Genomic DNA, 17,086 nt, shown 5'->3' with positions numbered 1-17,086 from the left:
GAAGCAGTACCTTGTTTGTTGAACAGCCAGGATCCCAGTGTTTCTGGATTCAAGAATATGTGGGTGAGAATTAAGGTGGAAAACTAGAAACGTATGAGAGGAGATTATGTTCTGAAGGGCTTTGAATGCCCAACAGAAAAGGTATTTGTTTCTGGAGTTAATAGGTAGCCAATGTAATTTATTAAATAGATTTTATCTATTTTAGATAGATTTATCTATTTATCTATATTATTATAATATCTATTATATATATAATAAAATAGATTTATCTGTTATCGCAAGGGCGATGTTGTTGGTGTTCAAGGAGGATCCCCAAAATGTTAGGATTCCAGACAGGTGTCACATGTGTCTCAAGGGAATTTATAAGCTTGGACTCATCTCCAAGTCAAGGGGCAAGATTTATTATGACTGTAATGCCAATTATAGTGAGCTAAATTACAAAATAATTAGCAAAGAAACAGGTGCAAGAAAATAAGTATATGGAGAAAAGTGAGAGGGACTAGGTACTTCATGTCATTTATATGCTTAAATGGCTTAGATGGAGAGTTGAGTGTTCTGCTTCTGATTTTGTGTCCTGGTGCAGTACCCATAATTCTGTGGGCAGAGCTCACCAGGGAGCCTTCTGGAGGTGTGTTTTTAGGCCTGAAATCCCACTAAGTCAAGTGACAGACACCCACTTTTGTTCTGTGCCTGCATTAATTTCAAGCACCTCATTTTAGTTACTCATTAGTCTCAGAAATTCTGTTGTCATTGACCAACAGTCCTGTTATGTGACAGAGTGATATTTGTGGCCTTAGCATCCCAATCATATAGAGTAAACTGGAGCAGGATAGCTGAGGGGAAGAAATATATCATTTCTAATGATATCATTATATCACTACATTGCTACATACTTTCTAAGGGCTGCACTGCATCACTGTTGTTGGCTTGCATTTTAGGAAAATTACTTTGACAGCTGAATACAGGATAGATGGGGAGTAGGGAGTAGGGAGAGACCTGAAGTAAATAGACCTAGCAGGCTGTCAAAATAATCTAAGCATGAGGTAGTGAAGTCCTGTACCAGGGTGGTAGCATTATCAAAGCCCAATAGGAGGCTTATTTTAGAGAAGTTGCAAGGGTGAAATCAACATGCCTTGGCAGCAGATTCAATGTGAGGAATTGAGGATGAAACCTGTGTTTTGTGCCCAAGAGACCAGGAGAATGGTGTTGCTCATGTCAGTAGTAGGGAAATTAGGATGAACATATAAGTGTGAGAGAGGATTTAAATTAGCTCATTTTGAACATGTTTCATCTAAGATGACTACTGAATACCCAAGTTGAGATGTCTGAATGGCAGTTGGCAATGTGAGGTTGGAAGTTAACAGAAGTCAGAGCAGGATAAATAGATTGAGAATCATAAGCATAGAAGTGTCCTTTGTTTTCAAAGAGGAGGACTATTATGCTAGGGAGATGGTGCTATGATATGCAAGTAAAATAGATTTAAATGAGGAAGAACTGCAAAATCACCAACCTCACTTTCTTCTCTAGTGACAAGATAGAGATCAAGTTAACTGGAGATGGCCCTAGATGCAATGGGAGATCTTGACCTTTTTAAGCCAAGATCTTCAACAGGTCTCGGTTTGATTTAGGCAGTGCCCAGTCAATGATTAAGACTAGGTAAGAAATGAGGGAGAAAATGGCCTCTCTTATCTAGTAAAAAAAAAAAAAAAAAAAAAAAAAATCTGGTATTGGAAGACTCATATGATTTCTGGCCAAAATAGAAACAGTTGCTATTTAAATTAACTTTGAGCTGATGTGGACCCAAAGTATGACCAAATGGGGCATGGCCTGGGACCTATTCCTGATCATCTTTGAGATCCCAAGTGATTTGGTTTTAAAGCTTAGTCTTAGCTAATTAAACCTGTAAATGTCTTGAGATGTTTCTATGTTCAAAATTTATGTTCCTTTGAGCAGAGCACTTGCAGATTAGAGTATGATACTCTATGTGGACTGAGGGGAAGGGAAAGTAGAAAGGAAACAGATGATTCTTGGGGTATCATCCAAATAAATAATATGGAGGGAAAAGTAAAAAGAGCCCAAGAAAGAATCCTATCCTGTGACGCCTGTGGTTAGAGGGTATTAACTTGGAGGATCCAGCAAAGGAATAGTCAGCTAGGTTAGAGAACCAGAAGAAAGTAGTGTCCTAAAAACCTAAAGAAAAGAGAGCATCTATCAGTGGAGGTTGATCAAAATAACTGGTAAAGTGGACATGATTGGGGGTGGGGCTTCTTTGATGTAGGAGGTGTGATAGAATGGGATCACTTATACAAATAGAAGTAGGCTGTGTTATAAAATAAGACTACTTCTTTATGTGAGACCAGAGTGAAGAAGGAAAAGGTGAGTGACACGAAATAAGGAATAAGGGAAAGAAAGAAACTTTCAGTGATGGCTTCAATTTTTTTTTTTTTTAAACTTGGGCTAAGATTCTTATCTGAGAGAGTGGGGGTAGTGGAATCAAAAGATTTGGAAGAACCTCTGTGGATATTGGAATTAGAAAGATTGTTTTGTGCCATTGAGTGCCTAGTTGAGATTGTGTAACATAAATTTGTAGTCATTCCAGTTAATAATAATTGTAATTTTTTTCCCAGGAAGTAGTGAAATGAGCAAACCAAAAATAATGTTCCTCAGGCAGATTGTAAAAGGCTTTAAAAGTGCCAAGCTGAGGGGTTGGCAATTTACCTTAGAGATATTTAGGAGCTTCAGAAGATTCTTTCCTATGGAATTGATATGATCAGACCTGTTTAGGAATATCAATGTGGAAGCTATCTGGAGGATATATATATAGGACAGGCTACAACAAGGAGAGAGGAGTTAGGAGGAAGGCCTTTGTAATAGTCCAAGCTAGCTGAATTGAATCTTCATCTTTGTTGGTAGCCTTGTGGGTGGAGTGAAGGTTATGAATTGAAGGATATTGTGGAAGTAGGAATTTATAAGATATCACTATCATTTGGATATAAGAGAGATGACTTAGAGTGAAAAGTTGGGTATGACTCCTAGATTTGAAATCTGGATGCATGGAAAAATAGTTGTGCCCATCACAGAAATCGTTAGGAGAAGGGAAGGGATTGGTGTAGATATAGAGGAAAGACATAGTTCCAATAACTCTGTCCTTAGAACCCTGAAGAATAAGTATCACATAATACCTTTTAGATAATATTTGTCCAACTTTTGACATACTTATTTTCCTCGAGCAGTTTGTCATTTAGGAGAAAGAAAGTATGTCTATCTTATTAATATGTTAAATTGACAGTTATCAAAGTATCCTAGCTTCACCATCTAATGTACTTAAAATAAAAAACTTCAGCTGCTTAGTCGATCACTTAATTTTGGACTGGTCATTTATTCTTTAAGCTTCAGTTTCCTTATGTGTAAAATGAAATTAAGTGTACAAGCATTTATTATCTACATACTTCCATGCCAGACACTGTGCTGAGCCTTAGGGATATAAAGACAAATATTGTCACTTCCTTCAAGAAGCTCATAATTTGTTGATTGTATCAGAGGACAGGTGGTAGCAGGGACATGCAAGCATTTATGTACAATATATATATATATATATACACCAGATACATTGGAGATGATCTCAGGAAAAAAGTCCTTAGCACTAAGGAATATCAGAAATGGCTTCATGCAGAAGTCTTTTAACTGACACTTGAATGAAGTCTAGGCAGCAGGGGGAAAGAATTTCAGGCCTGAAGGAGAGCCAGCAAGGTGAATGAAAACATTTGGTCCCATTATCTTCTAGTTCTCAATTCCTTAGTCTTTGATTTTTATCTAACAATAATTATATCAAAAAGATTGAAAGTTCCTTGATGGACTATATTTTTATATTTATTTCCCCTAGTGCTTTAGCATAGTGCCTGACATATATTAGCTTTTTAATGTGTGTATTGCAAATACATATAATTTTTAAACATTTTCACTATATTTAAGCAATTCATCAGGTTTAATAAGACTTGCATTGTCAGTAAAAATCTGTCAATTTGAACTCAGCAATAATTTGAGTGACTACTATATGTGAGGGAGTATGCTGTATATGACACTTTCTGTTCTTATTCTTATTAAGTCTGGTAGGTGGATAAGGATGACATATTATTAACTTTTTCACTATTTAAGTTAATTATATGTTCAAAGGAAATTAATGAAAATAGCAAAAGGTGATCCTGTTTTTAGAATGGAAAAAAAAATTTCAATGGATTTTTTTAGCAGTTTAGGTACTCCAGTGTTGTGGATCTCAACTTTTTTTTTACTTTTGTCAATGACATTATGTGCTAAATAGGTTGTTATAGGACAAATAAGAAATCTGTTCATCATGTATCGTGTTTTTTCTATATAAAAAATATGCCCACAGTACTAGTATATAAATAAGTTTTTGGAATACAACTTATTAGTAAGTTGAGAACTTACTCTAATTGCTATTTAGGTAAAATTCTTTTATTCCTTTATATCTTAAAAAGTATGGTTTCCTTTTTGACTTTTTACTCTTAGCTTCTAGCACAACCTTGTATATTGTAGTTGTTTAATAATGCATATATGATTGATTGAATATGCACAGTTCAATTTAATTCTAGAAATATTATAAAGAACCTATTCTGCATGGAGACACAATTCATAGAAGACACTGTCTCAGCCCTCATGGAACTTGGGTAAGAGAATAGGGAATAAAGACAAATAATCACAGTATTAAAAAGTTTATGAAAAATTATGAGAGGTGAAAAACAAAAAGCTACATGAAACCACTAACAACTTTAAAAAATCAAATCTTTGTAGGAGAGGTAGCATTTCACTTCATTTTTAAAAAGACCTTTCAGGATAGTAGGAAGTCAGTGAATTGGGGAGGAGAGAAGAAAGTATTCTAAAATATGGAATATGATAAACAAAATCATTTTACTGTTGTTTATTATTTTATTTCTAGCAAGTGACTTTGGGTGGTAGGTTGATAATTTTGGGCTGATTCTTGGCTTAACTTGTGAGTTGACTGGAATACAAATTTCTTCAGGGGACAGAGGATAGCCAAGTTGGGCTAGGATTTAGAATACTTTCTTGGAATTTGTGTGAAATAAGGCTCTATATAGTACTGGTAGAACTGGTAGAATCACTCCATATAATAGTGAACCTTTCCTATCAGACAAAGTTATTGAAACTTAGGCAATAATCAATAAATATTTTTAAGTAAGTAAAAAAGTATTATGATCATATTTTTGGTAGGGGAATATTACTGTGGGTGGTGTGAATGATAAATTAGTATAGGTAATTAGTATAGAGTAGAGGTAAGAAGACACATTAGGGGATTGGTTCTGTAATCCAGACAATTAGTAATGAGAATTCTCAATATACCAATTGTCTTAGAATAGAAAAAAGGATATAGCTTCATGATACTGTGGTTGTAGAATGAATGGTATTTATTAATTTATTAGAGATGATAAAAGTCCAAATTTGTTTCCCAATCCCCCTTTTCATACTATTCATATACATTGTGCTCCCGCCAAAAGGTATCATTCCTTAAACACATAATTTCCAATTTCTTTATCCTCATGCTTTAGTTCATATTACTCACGGTGCTGGGAATCCAAGTCCCTCCTTCCCTGTTTTTACACCTATTAAAATTTTTCAAGGTTTTTCTCAAAAGCCGCTTCTTCCCAGAAGCCTTCCTTGATTCCACATGTTGATGATCTTTCTTTGCGTCTTACATACTGTTTTGTTTATATGTTTTTATAGTTATAATAACTAATATTTAAATAGCACTTTAAGGTTTGCAAAATACTTTACTTTTGTTGCCCCATTTGATCTTCAAAATACCCATGAGTTAGGTGTTATTATTGTTTCCATTTGACAGATGTAGAAACTGAAGTTAGTAGTGGCTAAAATGACTTGCCCCAGGATTGCATAGCTAGTATTTAAAGCAGAATTTAAATTCAGGTCTTTCTGACCATATGTCCAGTACTCTGTCCTCTGTAATTTTTAATGTGCTGTAATGTACCTTAATTTGGAAGAATAAAATGTATATGTTCTGTAGTTTATAATTTTTTCCCATAGTCCATTTATTCTTATTCTTATTTCAGGGTGAAAAAGTCAACTATGAGAAGTTTAGAAACTGGCTGCTACAAAATAAAGATGCTTTCACTTTTTCCCGATGGCTACTGTCTGGAGGTGTTTATGTTACTCTCACTGATGATAGTGATACCCCTACTTTCTACCAAACTCTGGCTGGAGTCACACATTGTAAGCAAATGTTATTTGTTCTTTTTTTTTTTTTTTTGTCCCTGATCATTTCCTGCATTGCTACCTGTATTACTGATACACATTTTACAGTTTTTAGAAACTTAGGGTCTTAGTGATATTGATTTGGCTGGTTGCAATTTGATTTGTGTCTTTGGTCAGATTTTTGGCAGTCAAACATTGTTCTGAGAGAGTGATGGATTTCTTATCTGACTCAATTTCAGGCCTATATAGTAGTGACATATTTTTGCTTATCTTTGGGTTCCTTTTTTTTGAAATAGAAATACAGTCACTTTGGTTTATCTCCTTTCTCCATTCATTACTACCACTCTCTTGGGGATGGACAGGCACATCTATTGATTTTCCTATGATAGATGGGTTGGAAACATTTGCTTGTATTCATGTTTTCCTATGCTTAATCAGAGTATGAGTGTGCATTATCTGAATAAGTGGTGTTTGTGATCTAATGTAAATGTAGGATCTGCAAGTTTCTTCTAAGTTCTTCACAAACTTTTCTATATTAATGTCTCTAAACTCATTAAAAATGACATGAAATCTTAAGGGAAGTCTAGCTGATTTTATAGATACATTAAGGATTGGAATGCAAGTACTTCTTGCCCTTTGGAATTTAATCTCTGGGTTTGGGAAATACATTAATTTTTGGAGGTTTGCTTTTATAAACAAAAAGAAATAGACATAAAGAATATTGTTCCCAGTAAGGTATTTTTTAGGTGACATTTTCAAAATTATCAATGAAATCTGTATCTTAATTATATCAAAGTCTGATTTCTCCTGAAGTTAAGAATGTGGTAGTGTTTTTAAAAATGTTAGAATAATTTCAGGCTAGGGTTTGGAACTCAGAAAAATTTAGTCTAAATACCAATCAATCAGCAAACATTTATTAAGCCATTACTATATGTTCAGGACTGAGGACACAAATGTTTGAGATTTAAAGACAAAAGTGACACTGATTCTAAGAAATGGAATTGCATTTCAGATATGAACAAAAGCATGAAAACAGAAGGATATGAAATAATAAGATCCAAAATTAAGTTGAATTGATGAGATCAAAAGTCAGATTGAAAAGATTGAGAAAATGATGAAAGGTTAGGAAGTAGAGACAAGAAAAGTTGATATCCTTTCCTTTCTTTTCCTTTTCCTTTCCCTTTTTTTTTTTTCTCTTTCTTTTTCTTTTCTAAATGGAGTTTGGCCTTTTAAAAAAGATGGAGAGATATACACTGGTTTCTTGAATAAAAGGTGCATGGCAAGGCCTCTAGAATGTTTATAAAGGAGAGTGGAGAGTTAGGCATGTTTATAGGCAGCAAGGAAGGAACTATTGGGCAAGAGAAGTTTGAAGATTCAAGAGAGAAACAAGGGTTAATTGATTTTGGAAACAATTGACTTGAAGAGATAGGAAGGAATGGTGTCAGTGGGTTCCATATAAAGTTTTGCTTTGACAAAGAAGAACCACCATTTCTTCATCAGAGAATGGTGTAAAGAAGGAAATAATGGGGGACAATGTTAAAAGATCATCAGATGCAGAGAAGAGAAGCAGGAGGAGGTCACAGATGATGTCCTGTATTTTTGCAATAGAGCATCTAGAGAAAAATTAAAGCAATATGTATGTACTGAGATAAACATTATGTAAAAATAAGAGTAAATTAATTTATTGATTAAAAATAAATATTGTTTAAGGTTGGAGGAACTTTCATTATTTTTCCAGTACCTTGATTCAGAATTTAAAATTTTCATGCAAGTGTGAAATATAGAAGGTTGGTTATAAATTACTTAAGTTTTATAGAAGAGAGATGCAAGAAAATTGTCTGTTTTGTATTAACTCTTTTCTTTTTCTCACATAATACGGTAGTTGATATCCCTAATTGATTAGTTTTCACACATGCATTTGTCTAGTTTTACCTCTTAATTTCACATTTGAGCTTTACTAGACTTCATTTCTGTTTTCTTAAGATATTTTCAGGTGGATCAACTAAGTTTTTTAATGTCACTTTTTAGATCACTGGTCTGCAAATTCTGAGGATTATGACCTAAACCCAAGGTTCATGTGACAGCCTGCTAGAGGATAAAAAGGCAGGTCACATTACTACTGCTATTTGAATTCCCAGATTTGGAGCTTGTCCAAACCCAGCCACATCTATCTTTATCCCCTGACTTGTCCCCATGTTCTTCTTTCCCTCTATCCTGCAAGTTTGCAACCTTCCCATTCTTGCCTGTATTTTAGTCCCTCAGAATAGGGACTTGACTGCTACTGGCTTGTTTATCCACAAGAGCAGCTGTGCATCTTCCATTGGGAAAAGCTGTCCTTTCTTCCTTGCCATCTCCTAGGCCAGCATATCTCCCTTGTGTCTCCCTATTCAGGCTGAGGAGGGCATAAACAGTTCTTATATGGCCTCTGCTTTGGGAAACTTTGTGCCTGAGGAGTTAGAACTCCAGCTCTCACCTTTGAATTTTAGGTGGGATGGAGTGAATGGTGGACAATAAACAGGTATGGATTGGTTAAGATCCACATGATAGATATTATTGTTATGTTTTCTTACTTCTGACCTGCCTCTCTTTCAAACTACTATTTTTGTCATCAGGATTGAAAACTCTCTGTCATCTTCACCTCTTCCCTTTTCCCCCCTCCATATATGTATAGTCTGTAACACTACATCATCTCTCTCACATCTCTCCCCATTTTTCTATACATGTAAGCACTATTCTACTGAAAAGTGTTGTCATCTCTGGTCTCTGATATATAGTAGTGCCCCCTAGGGATCTATCCCAGGTAACTTGTTGACATTCCTGAAAGATTACTAGAGTCGGGAAGTCCTGTATTCAAATCCTGTCTCAGATAGGTTTACTAGCTATGTGAGCCTGGGCAAGCCACTTAACCTCTCTGTCTTGGTTTCTTCACCTACAAAATAGAGGTAAATAATTAAAAATGAGAAAAGAAGCAAACAACAATAAAAATTGAAAATACAGTATTGTGATCCACATTGAGTCCCCATGGTCCTCTTGCTCTCTATCATAAATCTATTGGAATTGGCCTGAATCACTTAATATTGAAAAGATAGGCCTCATTATTAAAAAAAAATTTTTTTTTTGTTTACAAGATTACTTCTTATAGAAATATCAAGATAAAGGTAGCATTTTAAAGATGGTGATCAGATTATTAGCACACTTATGCAGCTTGATTTTTAAGCTCACTTTGAAGATATGATCATTCAGCAATAGACATTCTCCACAAATAAAGAAGGGTATAAATTTGCTGTGATTAAATATAAAGGATGGTATTCGCTAATTTAGAAATAGAAAATATCTATTGTTAAGCATCAGTGACTCCATTTAAAGTTGTTTAATGAGCCAAGACATCTAAGAAGCATAAAAGAATAAGAATTTTTCATTTGTAAATAACAATTATGTTAGAGGACTGCTAGTTTTAATCATACCTCTATGTAGAATTATGGAATAAATTTTAAAGTCATAGTTAGTCATAGTTAATTAAGCACACTGTCATTTTAAGTAAAATTCTGGGTTTTTTTTTTTTTTTTTACATAAATCACATAGAATAGTAGTGTAGCCATTTTAGAACAAATTTAGAATAATTTGCTGATTTGATTTGCTATTGTTTTAGGGTTTTTCATGACATTGTCTATGTTTCATTCTTGTGAATTCAGAACTTTAAGAACTGCTTTTAGTATACTTTTCATTTTAATCAAATATTTATGCATTATTACACTAAAGTTAAACTTAAATCAAAGGTTTGAGGTACACAGACTTGAGCTAATAAGCTTAACCAAACTTTCATTACAAGAAAAGTTTTTTATTGTTATAAATCCTACCTTTTCAGTTTAATTTTATATAGTTAGATAGTTTGATGTTATGGATTTTTAAAAACAATGTTCTTGTTTATAATGAATTTATATTCATTATAAATGTGAATGTTAAAATTATTTCATACAGAAAACCTTTCTAAGAATTTTTAAGAAGTAGTGGATATGTGTTTGTAGTCTTTCATACACCCTTCTCCCCTTCCCTCTCTCCTTCTTTCCTTCCCTTCCCCCTCTCTCTTTTTTTCCCTCTCCCTCCCTTCACTTACTATGATCTTGGGCAAGTTATTTAATTTTTGTTTACCTCAGTTTCCTCAACTTTCCAATGGGAATAATAATAGTGCCTCCCAGAGTTGTGAAGATTAAATGAGATAATATTTGTAAAGTATTTAGCACAATGCCTGCCACATAATAGGCACTGTATAAATCCAAGGATTTTATAAAATATCTTATTTTCACATAGACACATATAATCCTACTTATGTAAAAGTATTTGAAAGAAATTAATTGAAAATGTTTTCTCACAAGAATACTCAGTATGAAACAAGGCACTGTGCTCAATTTTATCTCATCTTTTTTTTTTTTTTTTTTTTTATTAAAGCTTGGAAAACCTATAAAACTGCCTTTTTTCTTAGCCTCCCTCCTCACATTCTCAAAATTATCTTGAATTTCTATATCCCATATATCCATTTTCCAAATTTTGCCATTTCTACCTTTACCATATCTTTTGAATGTAATATGTTCTCTTCACTCACATAATTACCACCTTATTTCATCATTATATGCCTAGTTTATTGCAAGAAACTCCTAATTGGTCCTCTTCCCACTCTAAGCTATCCAGCATACTGTTATCAAAGTTCCTTAAATACTTCATTTCATTCATGTCAAATCTGACCATGTGACACCCACCCCTACTTATTCAATTTCAGAGGCTTCCTATTTCCTCCAAAAATATATATATAATCCCCTCTGTTTTGGTGTGTTAAGCTTTTGTGATATCAATTCTATTTATACTTCCAGTCTTTTTACACACATTCTTCAGTCAGTAGTACTATCCAACTTGTTCTTCATATATGATGTTCCATCTTTAAGCATTGTCTTTGGTGTCTCTCTTTAAGCATTGTCTTTGGCATGAAGCTTTTCCTGATTTCCCAAGTGTTAATACCTTCCCTGCCCAAACTATTTTGTATATATTTCTATTTATTAACTTTATAATTATGCCGTATATAGATATGTGTATGTATATTTATAAATACATATACCATTTAGCTAAACATATCTGTGTGTTTGTGTGTGTGTGTGTGTGTGTGTGTTTGTAAATTTTTTCTTAAAAGATGAATCTGAGACATGCTCTTGACTCCTGGCTAAAAGTAGAATAAAAGGTCTGTGTATATATATGGATGTAGATCTCAAGTTCTTGGCCTTTTCCATCAATATACCTTTTTCACTTTTCTCTTGTATAATTGTAATTCTCATAAAAACAGTTTAGGTAATTGGTCAAACTTTACAACGTAATGGAAATTTATGTTCAGGAGCATATATTGTAGTAATAAAAAATGTACATTTTTTACTTATTTTTTTTTTTGGTATCTATAGCTTACCTTAACATGGTTGTTACTAACAATAAACATTTAAAGTTTGCAAAATAGTCCCTTATGTTTGTTATCTGTCATTGCTTGTTTTAATCCAGTTTTATAGAAAGGCTGCTTCTCTATATATTTGATACTTGGGATTACAATGCTTTTGACATGACCACTCTAATGCTACGTTCAAATGTTGGAATCAGTACCCTTTTATCTTCTATAATCTTTGACATGAGTCATAATTCTTTTTTGTTTTCTTGTTTTTTCTTTTATTTGTGATATAATTGTTTTAGAGCTTGTTCTTTTTCCTACCTTTGCTTTAAACCATGTTAAATAGTCCTTTCACTTTTCTGTCCTTTTTCTCTCTCAATTTTGAGACTCTTCCCTGTCTCTTCTCACTACCAGAGAATCACCTGTTTAATAGAAGAGAGTGGTTGGTATTGATTGGCATATACTGTTTTTGGTTTTTTAATCTTTTAGGAGTAACTCAAAAACAAAAAGACCAGATGTATAGTGGTGGCAAACCATTGTCCTTAAGCCCTTTTGTAAATTAACTTTAGCAATTCTTTTTTTCCAGCTATCTCTAAATTATTGCTTTTCATTACCTCTCTCTTCTGTAAATTCTTGATTTACTTTAATTTTGGCTGAATTTTTGAAGCATTGCTTATTTGCCAATAATAAAATAATAAATGTCAACAAGGGATCTGAATGGTTGAATGTGCTCTTGAAACTTGAGACTTATTGAATGGGCTCTGGTGTTTAATTCCATGTCATTCCTCAGAAATTACCTATGTTAGTAAAAACTTGTGACTTTTTCTTTATAATTTTAGGAATCAGGGAAAATATTTTTCAAATTTTCAAAATTAACAGATTTTATGAAATATAGATTCATTTGTGACTGGTAATATTTGAGTTTTGTTACAGTAAAACAGTACTTTGGATAAAGTATATTAGTGTATACTTCATTTCCTATATTTGTTTTAATGTCTAAATAAGGAATTCACTTTTCTGACTTATTGTTGAGGTTCGGAAGGGACCCCAAAAGTTTGGGATCACAGACTGTGTTGTGAGGTATCTCAAAAGAATGTACAGGCTTGAGCCCATATCCAAGTCAAGGGGCAAAGTTTATTGCAATTGTAGCGCCAATTGAAACACTCTAAATTCCAGGAGAATTTAGCAAAGAACTTGGAGCAATGAGACAAATTTATCCAATTCATGTCTTTGACATGTTAATTTTATGGCCTATAGTTTTTACAATCATTGGCAGAACAATAGCATTCTTAGATCATAGAGATTCAACATCACAGATTCCAAAGCCAGAAGATTTAGAATCACTGATAAATTGCTAATACAGAAGCACCCTAAGGTCAGGGGACCTTAAAACTTGCTGCCTTTCCTAGAAGCTATATTCTATCATTTCCCCTCTCAAGTAGTTTGTACCCCAAATTCATTTAGGACAAAGGGAGGGAGATCTCATCTTCTGGAGGTGTTCATACTGAGAAAGGGTGTAGAGAGCTGTCCCTGCCTAGTTGGGGTCTAGACTGAGGAGGGAAGACACGTGACTTGAAGATGGTGGCAACACATTCAGAGGGGTGCTGGGTATCAGAATCAGTTATCCAATGGTACTTAGGATGAATAAATAGTTGGAAGTGCATAGTTTGGAGTCTGGAGGAAATAAATCTACCAATAGGAATGTTAGTTTTCAGGAGGTTATGAATAAGCTTCAAGGAAGGTAGTATAGAAGCACTGAGTGAGTTTGCCAGAATGATTTTGGAATGGATATCCCACAGTTATTATTAGAATCTTTCTGGCAAGAAAACAGGGGATAGTCAGACTAAAGTTATTTCCGTGGGGGGAGGGGGAGAGAAGGGGGGTTAGCTAGTACAAATGGGGGTGGCATCCAGGGTGGAGATGGTGACATTTGGGAATAAGGTTTTTGCAAATAATACATGTGTGGGCTGCCTTGACAGTGTTGAGGGCAAACTCAACAATCCTGAATGACCCCACTGCCCATGAGCTTCCTAGCCTGACTAAAGACTAAGGAGTTATCTCCCCACAGATTGACATGGAGAGAGTTGGAGAGAAAAATGCTAGGAGCAAAGCTCTCATCCTTGGAGTTGTTTAAGGTACACCTGTCTCTATCTGGTGTGTTTACAGGAGTGCTGTGGAAGAGTAGTTTCAGGTTCCCTACAGGTTCACAGGAATGTTCAAGAATGTCTGAGAGAGAAGTAACAGGAATAGCAATTTTAATTCTAGAAACATGAGTCCAGCTGGGGAAAACCTTCAAGTTTGATTGAATTTGGAGTAGTCACAATGATCTTGAAATAGCCCAGACAATAAAATTCAAGACAGCCGCAATGAGGAAAGTTTAGAATTTATTTTGTACCTATCTCAGCTGGAGTTCTGATCGAATTCTGTCCCTTACAGAACTAAAGACAGCCTTATAAGCATTTCTGTTGGCTTGTTACATTTTAATCTGTGATTCTCATTTTACAACAGGAGGATGGGGGTTTTACAGGAGAATCACACAGTGGGGCAGATATTTTAACATAGATTGGTTTCGACTACCATCCTCCCCTCCTGGTACCACCTTTAAGAGCATTGTTGAGCTGGCCCTTTGAAGTGCCAAAGAAGTCCCCCAATCTAGTTGAGCAAACTTTCTTCTGCTGGACCGAGGCGGAAAGGAGGGCCATTTGTCCATTTCAACCTTATATAGGCCTTCCTAATGGGAGATTCTTCACCCAATTCTCTCCAGGTATAGTTTAGTGAGGACTCGGTTGAGGATGTGATTCATTTTCCCTACCTGCCCAGATTATTAAGGCCTAAGGCCCCCAGGCAGGATGGAGAGAAGTAATCTTAAATGCCTCAAAGCCTTTTCAGTCATTTGAAAAGTGAGGGTTGGGCCATTGTAGCTCTTCCAAGAGTTGCACAGGCCAAAAAAAAATTCCCCCTGGCTTGTCTCTGGGATTAGAAACTGGCCTGAGGTTGTTTGAAACCACTCAGAGGGGAAAAGGGTGTGGGGAGTTGGAGAATTAAAGGTGCCATGGTCAGGGGCAAATTGGCAGTAGCACTGGCAGCTAAATCTGCAAGCCTGTTCCCCTTGGCATTTAGTGAATTCCTCTTCAGGTATCCTTTACAAAACATAACTGAAACCTTTCTAGGTCTGTGGACAACTTGCAATAGTTGTAGAATTTCTCTTGCATATTTAATAGGAGAAATTTTTGCTGTCAAAAGTTTACTTTAATTTTTTTTTTCCATATAACCCCATGAGCATTCAAAATACAAAAAACACATTTGGAGTCTGTATAAATGTTCACTCTCATTCCCTTCCCCAGTTCCAAAGTTTTAGTAAAATGAGCTCAGCTTCTTGGGCGGAAGTGGGGGGGAGGAAAAGGGGGAAGGAATGGCTTAGCCTCCAGGGTGCTATTGAGGGTCACCACAGAATAGCCTGCCTTTCTTTACTCATTTTCAATAAAGCTGGATCCATCTATAAACCATTCACTATCTGGGTTGTCAAGAGGAATGTTCCTTAAGTCACATCTGCTGGAGTAGACTTTGTGAAGGGGGAAAAGGTGTTGCACATGCTTTGTGAAGGGGGAAAAGGTATTGCACATCTCATAACTTGGAGGTGAGCGATAAGGCTTTCAACTCATCCCTCTTGTTCCACACACAATAATTACCAATTTTAGATTTAACATGATGACAGTAACTCCAAATAACTTAGTCTTAATAACAAATAGGCTTAGCCGTAGTTTATATTTCCTTAAGTTTTTCTTTTGTTTTAGAGAGAAAACAAGACAATTCTTAAAATTGAGATAGAACAGATTTCAAATTGACTTAACTTTAATGAATGAGATTTCCCTAGATTCTGATTAAATGTCCTAGACAAATTGAATTGAAATTTGGTTATTTTCCAATTCATGAAAATAATTTCTATTTTGTGAGCCAAGAAAAAAGTTAAGGTGCCAGTTTTTATTAACAGGGCCCTAAAAAGTTTTGACTTCACATAACTCTAAAGCAGGCTGTTTATAGCCAGAGTTTTTAAAGTAGTAGCAAATTGATTTTCTGTTTTCCTAAAGTTCCCAAACTTTTCTGTTAACACTATCAGCGTAATTTACCTATCCATTTAGTGGGCTTAAAATTGCTTTTATTACCATATTTCAGAATAAATTTCCAAATTACTTTACACACACATAGAAATCATTTATCTGTTGGTCATATCTTTAAAAAAATCCATAAAGTTGTCATTTATGAAATAATTGTATCCAATAAAGCATTTAACATTTATATAGCATATTTTATGCTAAATACTTTTGGCATCATGTGATGTTCACAAAACAACTATTATTTTTCTTTACAAATAAGAAAACTGAGGAGAGATAAAATAATTTACCAGAAATTACATGGCTAATACATATCCACAACTGAAACAGAATGGTGGTCTTACCAAATGCAGAGGCTGACTGACTTTCTCATCTTACATTGCAATGCTAGGTGGTGCCAGGGTTAACCAAATTCTTCCTAGAAAATTCCAGACAGAATTTCTGTTGAAGGCTGGGGTGACTAGTACCAGGATCTCTCATTGATGGTTGTTTTAGGTGTCAGCTTCAGGAAATGCTGACCATTGGATCTTACCCTCACTTCCCCAAAACTGGTTTGAGGAGGTATTTGGGTTTTATTGCTTTCCCTATTTCTATAGGTGAGGCAGAATTTGGATTTCCCTACAATTCTGAGATTAGAAGAGTTAGCAGAGAAGGCCTTGGGCTCATATTGATCTTGTTAGCAATTCCCACAACTGAAATACACTCAAAATCACTGTAGGGAGTGGAGTGGAGAGGGTCCTTTAATACTTTCTAGGGTGCTTTCCCAAGGAGCAGAAGAGGGTCTCCAGACAAGATAGAAGTCAAGGAAGGGTTAGCAAAAAGTTGCTATTTACCTAGTGTGTTTTTTTCATTTTCTTTTCTTTCAGAATGGGGTAAATTCCTGGAATTTCCCAAAGTTCCAGGAATTTTTCTTGCCATCTTAAAATGACTAATTGCCAAATGTCTTAATCATTCCTCTCAAAATTTTTATAATCTGCTAAGATGTATAATATATCTTTCCTAAACTTTAAGGGAAGAAATATTGTTATTATATATCATTCTATATAATATTATATACATATATTACATTATATATTGTTCTTATATTCCCAAGCCAGAAGCATTCTACAATCATTGATAGAACAATATCTTTCTAGGGGCTGGATAGAGCACCAGCCCAGAAGTCAGGATAACGGGAGTTCAAATCTGGTCTCCCATACTTAACACTTCCTAGCTGTGGGACCCTGGGCAAGTCACTTAACCCCAATTGCCTCAGGGGGAAAAAAAACAAAAACCAGAACAATTTCATTCTTAGATCCGAGGGCCTCAGGAT

At 34.9% G+C, this 17,086-nt stretch overlaps 1 protein-coding gene across 3 annotated transcripts in view; it reads left to right on the top strand.

Annotated features, from left to right (window-relative positions):
- USP32 (ubiquitin specific peptidase 32) overlaps window positions 1-17,086 on the top strand; it is a 242,267-nt gene that overhangs the window by 108,893 nt on the left and 116,288 nt on the right. For all 3 annotated transcript variants that reach the window (XM_051994086.1, XM_051994085.1, XM_051994084.1), the window contains exon 5: window positions 6,102-6,261. In XM_051994086.1, coding sequence (XP_051850046.1) covers window positions 6,102-6,261 — 160 coding nt within the window. The remainder of the gene's footprint in view (window positions 1-6,101; window positions 6,262-17,086) is intronic.

Source organism: Antechinus flavipes, chromosome 4 (assembly GCF_016432865.1).
Source record: "Antechinus flavipes isolate AdamAnt ecotype Samford, QLD, Australia chromosome 4, AdamAnt_v2, whole genome shotgun sequence".
In the NCBI taxonomy this organism is placed as follows: domain Eukaryota; kingdom Metazoa; phylum Chordata; class Mammalia; order Dasyuromorphia; family Dasyuridae; genus Antechinus; species Antechinus flavipes.
The sequence above is the reverse complement of the archived record's forward strand: the minus strand, read 5'-3'. Positions and strand labels throughout refer to the sequence as shown.